Here is a 13,849-nt window from a genome sequence, read left to right on the forward strand (position 1 = left end):
CAACAGGGAACAAAATGGCAACCGCCCAACGGCAACCTCGTCACGTTTGTATCCTCCCCGCTTCAACGCGTGCCTTTCACACTGTGGTGGCGTCAAGTCACAGGCAAAACTGAAAATGTACTCATGCGCTATCTGCGGATGGAAGATTTATGATCAAGAGGGGTCCATTTCATGGATGAATCAGTTTCGTGGCTGTAAGCGCTTGTCGTCCTACGAGAACTTCCGCAATGAGGACTAACGGGTCTCAGTGTACTCATGCCCGGAAGGTATCTTTTTAACTGGAGTCGGTCTTTGCACCGGCCCGGGCCGCGGACCCTTCATCGCCCCGTCAGATCCCAACGCGCGGTTTGATGACCCCGGCTATGGCCATCCCGATGAAGACGAGTTCGCGGTAATGAAACGATGGGATATAAACGGCAGGCGTGGCTTCATCTTTCACGACTCCTGCTGGTCCCTTTTAGAGCAAGCGTTCCATCCTACGCCAGTTCCCCACGCGAGACTGTTTGGAGTCTGCGACTCACTCCCACTAGGCATGGGTGGAGATAGCATCCACTGGGGTCACGACTATGGGGGGCTTGCTCTCATCAGGGAGGAGCATTTCTTTCCCTGGGAAGGGCGGTTCACAGACCGGGCGTTCCTAAACGGCTGGTCTGACATCCCCTACACCGCCGATCCCCTTGCTGTGTCCGAAGTCGACAAGATTCTGACCGAAAGTCCCCGAGAGCCTTCTGAGAATCCATTCTCGTTTACCGCCTCGGCGTCGTCATCCGGAAAAGACCCATTTATCGCGCTTCCTGTAGAGTTGCGCTCAGCCATCGCGGCGTATCTACCGACTCCGGACGTTCTGAACGCTCGGCATGCGTCGAAGTCGTTTTGGTCCGTGTTTCATAGCCAGCAGTTTTGGGCGTCGCGGTTCAGGGGACGTTTGGATCGCTCGTGGCTGTTCGAAGTTCGGCATCATAGGACCGCTAGCATGGACTGGCGTCGGCTACACCATCGCACGACGGATAGTCACATCGGACAGGGGCTCCAAAACAGGAAACGAATCTGGGCCCTCATTCAACATCTTGCGGATATCTTGGAGCTGAAGTGGAATGAGTTCTCTTCTGAGCCCCTCCTCGAGGAGACCAGAGTTTGGGTCCTCGCGGCGGGGAGTATGCCGAGGCAACTAGCCGAGGGCTTCTGCCATTCCAAGGAGGGTTGTCGGCGACTCCAAAGCAAACGGGTAACCATCCCGGATGGGATATCCTAAGTATCGGCATCGACTATCCGGGCCGGCAACTGGGAGTATCTTGCGGGAATATCGCTGAGCACTGCCTCTGGGGAAGTCCTACGGCTAGGTTACAACAGCGGTCAATGGCGTTCTGTGCAGCTTGCCGGGTTGGCAGGCTTCAATCTGGCAGTTGGATCAGGCGGTATCCACGCTCTGCAGTGCATTGATGGCCGGAGCGGGAAGCCATCGGCTTGGCTCGGGTGTCCCAATGATGCGCCCAAGACTCAACGGCTCGCGCTAGGGTACCCGATCACGGCACTGGACGTTGGTTTTGATGTAGGAACACCATGACAACCTCTGCTACCTCACCTTTCCAGTCTGCTAACCCTGGCGTGGTTCAAATAAACAGGCCTTCAGAATAGTCAGTATTGCTGTGGCCCGAAAGACGGATACGACGCGACCGGATGGACAAGACACACTAAGGTGCTCCGCGATATGGTATCCTGACGTGCCGCCGCCGGCCCTTGACCTGAATGAAGACTTCTTCGTATCAGTTAAATGGTACGCCTGGGGATATAGGCCACTCTTTTGGACTTATTTTGGGGGTCCCGGTGGGATCTATCTCCCGAATCTTATCAAAGTCGCAATCAGCGTCAGCCATGTCTTAGTGCGTATCGATTTTTTCTTCGATAAAGAGGTGCCGGCCGAATGCCGGAGATTTGGCCGCAGTGACGGCCCGGAGGAAAAAGACCCTGTCGAGTTTCAAATCGACGGCCCGGGCGGCGAGGTCATTGACAGAGTTGAGCTTTGCCAGCAGTTCCCCGACGAGAGCCCCTTCAATGTTATACTATCCCGCGAAGAAGGGTCATTGGCATGGTTCAAGCTGTCCACGAACCGCGGCAGGGCCTGTGAGTTTGGCACGATATCCAAATTGGGGGGTGGGCCCATGGTGGCAAGGGAGATTGTGGCCGGTCCCGGAGCGGCAATCACCGGTCTCTTTGGTGCCCAGGCATGTAACAGCCCCGGCCGCTTATAAAGTGATGCAAGACCTAACTCTACTATCCGACTTTGGGGATAGTACCGCAATCTTGCTTGTGGCATCAACACGTTTGGCGTGGTAACTGAGCCACTTCAAAAGACCTAAGGATTGGAGGCGACAGATGGCCGTAGTTTCTGGATGAGATCGTGTGTAGAGGGGCGTAAGCCGTAGTTGGTCTGGAGGGGGCTGGTAAACGTCTGAGAGATGGATAATGGGTGGCACTTATTTTGCAATAACAAATGACCGACGTGGTTGTACGAGAATATTGTTCGCCTGAGTCCCGAGGTTGACGCGGCTTGAGCCAACCATATACTTTGCCACACATAGGACGTGGGCCTAGAAAGGACATGAGGCACTTCGGTTGTTAGGTAGGTACGCAAGGGTGTCTAGCTAAAACTACGTAGGTCATGAATAGATTGCTGCTGGCTGCCCCGCCAGGATCTGGGCCACGATCCCTGTTGCGGACATCCATTACCCTGCTCCAAACCACTCATCCAAGTTATACGTGGATAGGATTCCGGGTCGACTTCGGTTTGTCAGCGGCGGTCGGAGAGGAGAGCACCGCACAAAGCCCAGAAATTTCGGTGTTATGTGCGTCTATCACCACTTTCCTCTCCCACCGGCACATCATCCGCCGGCCCAAACTGGACGACCACGTCCACCATGAGGGCCTTCCGTTCACCGCCGATGAGGGGCATCCAACGATACTTTTCCGCCCCGCAATGCCGTTGGACCTGCATCATGGGAAGGATCTCTCCTGTTTCCAAGTCCTCGAAGTCGAACGACAGCAGTTGTACCCCCTGCAGCTTTGCGAAAGGGCCAGCTACAATCCTCAGCCGGTCGTCAAGCCTGTACTTGAAAAGGCAGTAGGCGTGAAGCTGTGGCGACACAACCGAGCAGTTGTGCCAAGTATCGTAGTCGGTGAAGTCGAGAATCCGGTGGTAGAGCTCAGCGGGCAGGACGCCCGGCCATATGTTTGCATGCCACGAGGCGGTTCGTAGCGGCATCGAAGAAGTTGACAAGCGCAGCGAGCCCGGGGAAGTTCTCTCGCAGTTCCTGCGCGGTTCCAGTGCAGGTTGCCCGTACCATGACCGCACACCGATGAATACTATGACCCGGCTGACTCGGTTCGTCCTTCCACCCCGCTGGTCGCTCGCGGGGATGTGCGCCGGCACAGTGTTCCGCGCGTATAGGCGAGAGATTGATAGATTCGCTGAGCCTGACAACTGGCTTCCCGTCTCCATCGTTGTCAAGGGAAACTTCGGCAAACGCCACTTTGAACAGCGACAAAATGACCATCTGGAAGTTTGTTCGTTTTTGTTCAATACCCCACGTAACGGCGTCCGAAATAGCCTCCTCGTCAACCACTAGCGTAAGGCTGACAAGGACGCCTTTGAACCAGTACATGGTCTCCGTGGGCGACGCTCCTGCGGGCTCACCTGGCCGATGAGACGGCGAGCCGAACTCGAGCAACGGAGTGCTAGCGCCAGCCCATGGTTTACTAAGCCACCCTGGAGACCTTGGGAGGTGATTCCACTTGCAGTTCCGGGCGCGGCAATTTCGTGGATTGCACGGCTGTTCAGGGAAAGAGTGTAATCTAGCCTGCCCAGAGGCGATGGAAACGAAGGCAAAGATCAGCTCGTGAGAAGGGAACGTGCCCGGAGCCCATTCCCTCCCATATCGACTGATCTCTTTGTGGTATTCGATAAGCGTCCTGGCTAGAACGAATGTAAGGAATGCTTTTCGCGGTTCTTCAATGTTTGTCTTCGGAGTTACGACACGGTAGGCATAACCCATCGTTCTATTTCGGTTGGGAATCTCCAAAGCCGGGGAGGTCATATGCTCTTTCTTGTGAGCAAGTGTCGAGGTAGACCGTGAGCTTGTCCCAGCAGGTGCTATCTTCAATAGCGCGAGCCCACAGATCGCTCTGGTGTGGGATGTTGCACAAGCTCCAGTGGATGGTGTGGTTCATGGTGAGAATCCCCTTATCGAGGTTGATGATGTAGAAGAATTTGGCGTCGCAGTGTTCGTCCAGCCGTGGCAACTCCGATGGGAGGGCCACGAACTCGGCAAATTTCGAATAATCGGGCTTGGACTCGTCGCAGATCTGGTGGACATGTTTCTCGAGGGCGAGTTCCTTAGCCCTGTACTCCGTCCGCATCGACCTCAACCATTCTGCGGATTGTTAGTTTCCAAATTTGAACGTATAATACTTGCACGACTTACTCTTGTACTTGTTACGGTTCCGAGGGATCCTAGCGATGATTTGCTCACTGAGAACCCTCAAGCTGGTGAACGAGCCATTGTACTGATGACGACGAATGTAGTAATGGGCATGGAAGCGCACTATCTCGAGGCCTAGAATAGTATTCACCATTGCGATCTGACTAATTGAAGAATACAATGGTTTTTCAGCGAGTGTCGTTAACAAAAGAGAACGCGTAATAATACTAGGACAAGAAGAAGTGGCTGATAAATAGCTGATTATAAGTTTGTGTGAAGCGGGTACCGGCTGTGTGCATTAATACAACCTGTGCCAGAATGCTGTTTCTGCTTTCTGTAAATTGTAGACAGTAGGCGTTCTTTGTTCCAGTGAATCCATCTAAAAAAAGAACGGACAAAGGGAGGCTCACTGTAACAACCTGGCGCTCCACCGATTTTGCAGATGCAAGCACGCACCTAGGTTTATGAAATCTAGTTTAGACCTACTATTACACAAACACCTAAGAAAACAATCCTTTAGCCTGGAATTCCTCAAATGGCTCTAGTACGGCAGCGGCAGGCGTATTAGTGGGACACTGGGAGCGGGAGCACAAAAGTAATTAGGTAGGTTGTTTTTTATTTCCCACTGCCCCTTGTAATTAGTAGGACCGAGCCGAACCTTTTGGGGTAGCCGGGGTTCGTGAGAAGACAACAACAATATGCGGCCATTTATTATGCATCATGTCTAATCGAGATCGAGAAACCGAGTAGCGGCCGGATATTGGGGTTAACTACCTACGGTGTGGCTGCTCAGATGCTCCCCCGTGATCTTTACGGCACTACTTCCCTAACCATCTTTCGACCCATCACTGTACCAACGCGATCAACGCTGACCAAACGCTGAAATGAAGCCTGAGCCCAGCCCGCCTCCTTCAATGGGTCCTATAACCCCCCTACACGGCTTCAAGTGCCCATCACCGTCCTCGACCGCTTCCTCGCCGCCCACAGGGTCCAGGAGACGGAACACATCCCTCCTCTTCCCGGTCCATCTCTTCCGGGGCCGGGGCGGGGACGGCACCGCCACCTCGGCCTCCGCCCCACAACTCGACCGGCAATCCGCCTTTTTCCGCGCCCGACTCGCCGTCTCCAACCCGGGCCCGACCTCCCTAGCAGATGTACGCCTCTTCATCCCGCACCGGCACGGCCAGGACCGCTCTGCTTACAGCTACGTCGCCTAGTACGCCTTCTTCATGGCCCTTGAGCAGTCCTACGTTCATCTCGCGGTTGAACGGCCCGAGTAGGCCCGGTCTAGCTTCGCGAATTGCCATACGCCGCAAGGTACTAAGCTATGCCGTTGAGGGCGAGTAGACCTTACACCGGGGTGCTTCTATATAGGAGGTAAGCGGAGCTAGTTTCCGGAGGGCACGTTTGTAAAGGAGTTGAGTATTATACTTCTTTTCGTTCTAGATCTTCGTTCTTTTATATTTATCTCGGGCCATTTTAGCGCTACTGTGGAGCGACTAGCTAACCTATGGTGTCGATTTCTGTTTCTTAGTAGTGAGTGTTATCCGTTGTTGACAGTAATGCGCCACCGAGTTCGAGACCCTGTGTACGCTGCATGAGACGTCCACCGACCCGAGCTGCATGGGGCAGATATGTGGAATTCACTTCCGGACGATGTTCGAGTGCGGTCCGTTGATGCGGTTGGGTTTCGGCAAGGTGTGTTCAGGGAGCGTCAGTTCGGGTGCATGGTACGGTGCCTTTAATAGCGCGAAATTGAGGGGGATCTAATTGTGTAAGACACCAAATGCCTCGTGTCAGCCGTCAGAAGTGTCCGGGTTAGAAGGGGTGTCCCTTCGCAATCTAGTCACATTCAGCGCTAGCGTTCATTCTTCCTTATGATTCCGTCTCGGCAGCGGTTGAACTAGCCTGATAACGGGTTTTCAACTCCGTCACGTCTAAGTGTTGTCGTCGCTCCGGGACTGGGAACCCTGCCGCCATCGGCCTGGCGCAATCGATCCAGCCGCTGCATCGAGAACCCGTCGAGAGCTGAGGCTTCCCGTCGAGAGCTGAGGCTTCCCGTCGAGAGCCGAGGCTTCCTTCCGAGCTCAGATATGGACACATGAGTTCAAGGTAAGGGCTACTAATAACAGTATTGCCTAGTCTAAGAAATTCAAAATCCCTTGGCCTCTCTCCATATCTTCTGTTCTGGAATGGACACTGACTCTCCGGCGGGAGTAACCAGGGGCGCCCTAACCCCTGAGCTATATGTGCTTGGATGCGTAATCTTGAAAAGGGTATGCTCCAATACACTGTCAAGGCCTTATCCCCGACGACAAGATATGTCTTCAAGCGCCTCGATGTTATTCAAGTCATAATACCTGGTAATATTGTGGTTCTCGGGATCCCCCATTACCCGCACAGTCCAAACATCATCGGACTCACTCTGCGACTGCACCAACGTCCCCGCTGAAGAATGCTCGAATGGCAACTCTTTTCTCTCAGGAGGCTGCTAGGACTTTGAATGACTGGGCATCCAGGTGCCGATTCTCTCTACCTACGAGACGGTAGCTTCGCGGCTCCGTCAAGTGAAATCTTTCGTCTTCTTAGAATTCCTCGAACACTCGGCGGAAGGTCGTCAACGGGCGCGAGGAAATCACGGCAAATCTTAGCGAGATGCAATGCCTCAGACATACTCACACATGGGAGTCAAGATATCCCGGAGTTTCGGGATGAGGGGTGCCGTAGGTGCCGAGCGGGAGACCACGAGAAGACTATCTGTAGTAGAAACCGGACTTAGAGAAGACGCGGTATGTCGGAAGGAATCTACATTGGTCAAACGTCAGCTCTCCTTGAGGGTCTTCGATGTATAAGTATGTCTCGCTCCCGATAACTTGGTGGGTCTTTCAAATTTTCAGCAGCCTGGCTTTGGGTGCCACATGGCTCAGCTGCGTCCCTCCGCTCAGTCGTCTCATACTCGCGTGGCTAGGTAAGGTACATGGTAACTATTGTCACCAATCATTCCCAACCCTGGGGGATCACCCGGCAGCCTTGCAATGACGTGTTTGGCTGTTAGGTAGCGAAGCAAGTGAATTACCCCGTGTATTAGTAATTAATCTGTAGTGATCTCCGCGGCCCAACATTCGCTGCAGCCCAACCTTCGGCGAATTGACAGCTCGTGCAACGGTTGGTGTCTCTGGCTGCGCGGAAGCTTTGAGGTCTGCCCTTGGGCTGGTTTTTAGGCACCGTTACATCAGTGGCCGTCGACCCCTTGTCGAACGTGGGCGCGGGAGTTACGCCAGGTCTTTGAGAGGCAAGGAAGCAAACCTGAAACCTTGCAAAAGAGGATGGAAGAACGAAGTAAGTGTTGGTTGGGTTCATCAATAGTACCACCCTGGCACCCGATACGACCAACTCCCTCCCCGAATCCGAACACACCACCGCAACAGGACCCTCCGCCATCCACAACAAAAAGTACTTGCAGCCAAGACAGGCGCCAAAATTGGGATTTGTTCGCAGCCAACTTACTACTGCCACCTAGGTTCATACAAGAGCCGTCAAGAATTCTTAAAACGACCGAATCCCCTGGACGCCCCGAGAACCTGACTCGCGTCTACCAAACCCAGAAACCCCCCACTGACCAGCATCCGACAACCCTTGGTAGCCTCCAGCATGGCGGATCCACTCTCCATTGCCGCCTCAGTGTGTGGCCTCGTTACGGTTTCCAGCAGGGTCATATTCGGACTCACTACATTTGCGTTGAAGGTGAAGGAAACCCATAAATCCTTGCAGCGAGCGGTTGAGGAGGTCCGCGTTGTGAACTTCATCCTCCTCGAAGTCCAGAACCTGATTGACGACTGGCAACTATCCCATGGAAAACGGTCAAACACCCCGGGACTTCGCTTCGTTCAGCTTGACCAGCTCGTGACAACGTTGACTGGGTGTGTATTGGTCTTTTCGGAGCTAGAAAAACACATCGACGACTGTGAAAAGGCGGAGTCGGGCTCGAAGCCGAAAATGTATTGGGGAAGAATTTGGTGGGCGGGGAAAGAAGCCGAAATCGAGAAGTTGATGCAGGACTTGGATAAACACAAGACGAGCTTGATCCTGATTTTGAGTTTGATTCGGTAGTACGTTATCTGATCGGTTGTTTGGTACCATGGAGATGAACTAACATGGGTAGTAATACTCACCACGCGGAGGTCATGGATATGATGAAACAGCTCTGCTCTCTTGCGACGGAAACCGCCGAGTCAAACGACACGATTTTCACACGGTCCCAAGCCGGTACGGTGCGGCAAGACCTACACCAGCCTAACGACTCTGCGTCGGTCAGGACGGGGAGGACTGCTGTCTCTACTCGTTCGGCACCGGCGATGCTCCGGGGAGGGTTGGAGGCACTCCGCCGCAAGTCAAAGGCATATAAGCATGACCGGCTATGGAACGTGTCCATGGATTCCTTGCCGAGTTTATCGACCGCGTCCACTAGGCGGACAACGGCCTCGGAAGCGAGTCTCAGCGAGGTTCCAAATATATCAGATATCTCGCTTCCGCTTTGTGCGGAAGATCTGTGGAATGGCGACTACTATTCGGAGGGAGTTAATACAACCTCTGGGGCAGGTAAGACAAAGGCACTAAAGTCTAGTGGTGATCACTATGGATATTAACTGCTAATTAATATCCAGTTCGGACCGATTACACCAACGCGACTTTAGGTCAACACAAGATCGACGGCAGTCTCCCAGCTTCTCAGGCGAGGGCACCACGACTGAATCCGACATTGGTCGCGTTTTCGAACACTAGCTTCGTTCGCGCGTTTTACGGCGGTTTTGGAAATATCGGGCGCGCGTTCGTCATGAATTCGGTCAAAATCATGCCCGAACGACCGCTCTTGCTAGCCGTGCGGCTGGCGATGAACATCTTGCTCGACGATTTCAGGCGCGGAGATGAAGAGCGCGCGAAGAGAATGTCGAGGGTTTGGGTCGGCGCCCTAACGACCCTGATTACAACAGGAAAGGACCCGACATTAGTGCAGGCTATACTCGACCAGTGCGGCGCCGACTTCGTGGACCTCGTTGACCGAGGTGAGGTTGAAGAGGCAAAGTATTACTTCCGCGCCGGAATCGAGGGACTCCTGGGCGTGGTAGAGGCGGAGAACAAGCTCATGGCCAGCTTTGCAGTCAACACTTGTGCTAGAGTACTTGAACACGCGCTGACCACGCCCCATGCCGCGCAATTCGTCGAGGTCATCGATGATATCTCCCAAAGGGTCAGCGTCTCAATAAGCTTCCGGGGGGCTATGGAGGCTCAAATAACTGCGATCGTCGGTTTGATGTTCGTGCAACTGGCGGTCAAGTTGCGGATGGACAATACCCTCGACTGCCTGATGAAGGTCATTTCAGTTGTCCAACAGCGGCTGTTTATAGCCGCACACCCACATGCCTGGCTTACCACCGTTGTCAGTTGGGAGGGACATCCATGGCTAGCTGAAATGTTGGTAGTAGCGGCAACGTTGCTTCTAAAGTTTGAGAGGGGGGGCGTAAAAGTGTTCGAGGAGACGGTCATCGCTTTTCTGGAGGGGATTTTGAGGGTGGCCATCTCAGCAAATCGACTTGGCGATGTACTCGCGCTAATCAGCAAGTTTACCGACGGTCGGAGCGATGGGACCTCTCCTAGCCCGACGTTACTAGATAGGGAACAGGAAGGGACTGTTGTGGGAGAGGTTTTATGTCCTCCAAGGGATTATTCTGGGGTTCAAGACTCGGATCTTGGAAGGGCCCTGCGAAAGGCGCTTGTCGCACTAACCAAAAAATAAGATAGTCGGATGATTCCTCAGATGAGCAAGTTGTGGGCAAACTTCCAATGTTAACGAGGGACGGAACAAACGACGTCACGGTAGAATGGTTGACAACGCCTGTTACCTCTTGGCCGCGACATGCTGACGTAGACTTTTCCTCGTTGCACTGGGTTTCCATAAGCCTGCGATGAAGATCTAAACTTGGAGGTCATTTCTGAATGGCACCTTTGGTGCTACCAGTAGGTAGTCAAGTCCTGAGTCGAGTAGGTCACGTACCCGACCGGAACTGTGCGATACCTGGTACCTTGGAAGTAATCGACAACTGTCACGGCATAATTGGGCTGGCCACCCCGCTACCTAATGCTGCAGCAGCTTGCATCAAACACTTCTGTCCAACTATATTAGTCAAGTCAACACCATTTTTACGAGACGCCTGGTATAACCCTATCATAGAGCAGAGCGCCGAAAGAGCCTTTCCATGTTGCGCTTAGAGACTGACCCCCCAGGCTAGTATGAGGTATCGCACCTCACTGAGCTGAGACTTTCGCGTCTTCATGCGCGCCAGTCAGCGTTCGATCTGACGCATAGGTGGCTGATTCATGGCTGACGGCCACATGCATCCACCGCATTTTCCGGGGAACTCGCAACAGGACGAAGGATCTTGCTTGAAATCCCCAGCAACCTGGCTTTTGGGTGCCACACGCCTGCGTCCTGCGCTCAATGGTCTCATGCTCGCGTGGCTATTGTCGCTGATCGTTCCCAATTCCGGGCGTCACCCGGCAGCCCTGCAGCCTGCAGCGCTGAATCTTCGATTTGCCAGTTTGCCTTGGTGAGGGAGCACGTGGGGATGTGGCTCATGGCTTGGGGGAGGAGGACCGCGGATGCCGCCGGTGCCTGCTTAGATTGGTGGGGCAAGCGGGAAGGTGCGATGCGCCCGACATGTTAGCGCGAAAGGGCCGCGAAGAGGAGGAAGGGAAGGAACAAGCGACCTCCAAACCGGCATTCTGTTCCGTCGAGGCATCACGAACGGTGGCGCTTGCCAAGTGACCACATCCCTGGAGGCGATCACTGCCCCTGTCACTGCCCAGCTTCAGCTTTGACATGACCCCACCACCCCAACCAATAATCCAGCCGGGCCAGCCGGGCCCTGTCCGAAACCCCACCTTCCGACTTCGAGTGCTTTGCTCGAGTCTCATTCATTCCTCCAACAAACCTCGAGAGGAAGGTGGTCTCAAAACCACTTCCAACTTGAACCTCCAAGGTTACCTCCAACTCCCGGGCCGACTCAGATGGCATGGAAGTCTGCACGGTACTTGGCCAATCCCACGGTTTCATCCGGCACTGTATGTAGTTTTCTTGGTTTTATTTTATGGGTTTCTTCTCTGAGGACGTTCTCTCTGTTGTCTTTCCTCCCCCCGCCCCCTCGGACAAGACATTCCCGTGGCTTGGACACCCGACGCCAAGGACCCCCACAAGCCGTAGTTACATGCGGAATGGCAAAGACGGGAACTTGGGAAGTGGGAACTGCGAAAGCGCGAGTCTCGGTGAGCACCAACACGCGCTTCGGCCTAGCCCTAGGATTGCCGCGTGAGATGCATGCTGCAGTCTTGCGGCAAGCCGTGTGCGCCTCGGTTGACGCCCCCTGAGAACTCGGGATATCGTATCGGCAGATGCTCACAAGCTCCCAGTTCTCGGGATAACTTGATCAACATGCCACACTTGCTCATTTCCGTCGACTGCTTGCCTCGCACTTGCGGCGTTAGTTGCTGCTGTCGTTGCAATGGCACTTGTGACAGTTCAGTTACCGGCAGGAATCCACTCCGGCGGAAACCTTCCGGCGTGAAAGCCCTCGCTTCGAACGACAGCTCTCCACCGAACTACCGGCGCCATCACAACAAGCGAGGAGATAGTCGGCTTGGCTTGGTGCTCGGTCTGTCGAAATCGAAGAAATCACGGCGGAGACGGGCTTTCAGAGCCTTGGCCGTCACGATACCTCCCTTGAGTCATGATCCAAGGGATTCTTGATTTACGGCCCCCGTCATTGGGCCAACAAGTGGCTATGGGCGGCATGTGGCCAATAGTTTGGGGGGCTGGCTTTATTTAGTAACCAAACACGGCTCAGGGCCGACCTGGCTTGGGGCATGCATCCCGGGCGAGCATGCAACCTTCATCAGGAGCCCTGTTTCCTCGTCCCCCGACTGGCCCGATTGTGTCAAGCCTCGACCCGAGGCGATCTGAGTCCCCGACACCCTGGGATCCCACCCGATACAACCGCAAATCCCCGCTTCCTGGTCGAACGGTTGGGTTTCAGCCCCAAGAGGTGTAACATCAGCTGCGCCTGGAAGGATACCAAATCTCCGCATGAAAGTCGAGAGGAAGCACACTGCATCGTCAAACCAGTTTGTGAGCGAAAGCTAAAGCACACCACAGCCGGTAAAGCAAGGATTCAAAATTTGGGCAGAAGGTCGGGCACGTCTGCAAGCTTTACATTACCTAACAAGCAACTTGACGCCACCTGGTAGCTCAAAACATTGCTGACAGACGGGGCGGGATAACATCGTGTCGACGAGAGGTCTACAGGCCAATGACGGGGCGGCGTTTCCCTCGCACAATCGGAACCGCAAGCTTCTACTCATTCGGACGTAGGAACCAACCCTTGTTCCCGTCCTTGTTGAGCCATTACCAAACTACACCGGGTCTCGATCTGTCACGTTGAGTTTCGGCAACTCGCGGAATTCCCGCACCCAATCGTTTCGGGAGACCGATCACCCCGTGCTAGCTTTTGATCTAGCTCAGATTACCTAAGGTAATTAACCCTTCACTGCTCGCGCGGTTGCCGGCCTTCTGACCACCAAGAATATACCTTCGTACGCGGTGTGATGAAATGCCGTTATAGCCGATGTGAGTATTTCACGTTAGCTTATAGTGCTAGCGTGAACTGGCCTTCTTGAGCTTGAGGCACACTCCAAAGTGGTGGGTGGGAACTTCCGCCTTTCGAAGAACCTGTCTCACTGTCACAAACTCATCCTTCCACAGGGTCCAAGCCTTCCCGCTCTCCCTCTCCGCCAAGATCTATCGCCAGCCAATGACTGCTTGTTCCAGACAAGGGGAGACGAGCGGCATGTCAATTTAAATCCCATACCGGTAGGGCAGAACTGTCCGCTCCCGGGGCGCCAGCGCGGGAGGATTGGTACCTACCCTGAGCGTGACATCCCCAAATGGGCGATATAATGGCGCAATCCACACTGCATGCTACCCTACACGGCAGGGTGCCATCCCCTCCACGTCGTGTTGTCACAACGGACCCCTGACGATCTTGGATATCGATCTTTCTCAGCTGGGGCTTCCTTGTTCCTCCCGTCATACCCACCGTCTGTCGATACTTTAGTTACCGGCCCCTGTGTTGCGACCCTGACTTGATAGGGTTCATCGATACGACACCTTCATGCAAGTCATGTTTGTTCGGTAGGCCCGTCCAGTTTCGGGTTTTCGTGTGGCCGAAGTTCTAGAAATATTCTCGGTAATTATGGGGTGCATGCTTGCCCGTGCCATCATCGAGCAATGTCCGCTTGATGCTCCAAGCCACCACATCCACCAC

General features: G+C 54.1%; 3 protein-coding genes across 3 annotated transcripts; 2 read left to right on the forward strand and 1 right to left on the reverse strand.

The window, feature by feature from the left end:
• Nucleotides 1-11: 11 nt before the first annotated feature.
• Nucleotides 12-2,606, forward strand: B0H64DRAFT_422961 (uncharacterized protein). Its single transcript, XM_062805587.1, has 5 exons — nt 12-194; nt 249-1,202; nt 1,254-1,549; nt 1,623-2,222; nt 2,292-2,606. Exons 1-5 carry the CDS (start codon nt 116-118, stop codon nt 2,355-2,357), a joined length of 1,995 nt encoding a protein of 664 aa, XP_062663071.1. The 5' UTR covers nt 12-115; the 3' UTR covers nt 2,358-2,606.
• Nucleotides 2,607-2,839: 233 nt separating this feature from the next.
• B0H64DRAFT_415832 (uncharacterized protein) lies at nt 2,840-4,629 on the reverse strand (the record flags this gene model as incomplete). The annotated part of the gene is made up of 4 exons (XM_062805125.1): nt 2,840-3,199; nt 3,240-4,131; nt 4,172-4,427; nt 4,479-4,629. The coding sequence occupies 4 exons, from the start codon at nt 4,627-4,629 to the stop codon at nt 2,840-2,842; spliced, it is 1,659 nt and encodes a 552-aa protein (XP_062663072.1).
• A 4,215-nt stretch (nt 4,630-8,844) lies between these two features.
• B0H64DRAFT_102040 (uncharacterized protein) lies at nt 8,845-10,449 on the forward strand. Its single transcript, XM_062797665.1, has 2 exons — nt 8,845-9,074; nt 9,140-10,449. The coding sequence occupies exons 1-2, from the start codon at nt 8,906-8,908 to the stop codon at nt 10,267-10,269; spliced, it is 1,299 nt and encodes a 432-aa protein (XP_062663073.1). The 5' UTR covers nt 8,845-8,905; the 3' UTR covers nt 10,270-10,449.
• Nucleotides 10,450-13,849: the final 3,400 nt, after the last annotated feature.

Source organism: Chaetomium fimeti, assembly GCF_033439085.1.
Source record: "Chaetomium fimeti strain CBS 168.71 chromosome Unknown B0H64scaffold_2, whole genome shotgun sequence".
Classification (NCBI taxonomy): domain Eukaryota; kingdom Fungi; phylum Ascomycota; class Sordariomycetes; order Sordariales; family Chaetomiaceae; genus Chaetomium; species Chaetomium fimeti.

Excerpts from the sequence above, each read along its gene's own strand:
- B0H64DRAFT_422961 (XM_062805587.1), top strand. The coding sequence starts at position 116 with ATGTACTCATGCGCTATCTGCGGATGGAAGATTTATGATCAAGAGGGG. Across the intron at positions 1,203-1,253 it reads CTGCCATTCCAAGGAGGGTT|TATCGGCATCGACTATCCGG; the intron begins GTCGGCGACTCC and ends GGATATCCTAAG. Across the intron at positions 1,550-1,622 it reads CACTGGACGTTGGTTTTGAT|GCCTTCAGAATAGTCAGTAT; the intron begins GTAGGAACACCA and ends TCAAATAAACAG.
- B0H64DRAFT_102040 (XM_062797665.1), top strand. The coding sequence starts at position 8,906 with ATGGATTCCTTGCCGAGTTTATCGACCGCGTCCACTAGGCGGACAACG. Across the intron at positions 9,075-9,139 it reads TAATACAACCTCTGGGGCAG|TTCGGACCGATTACACCAAC; the intron begins GTAAGACAAAGG and ends ATTAATATCCAG.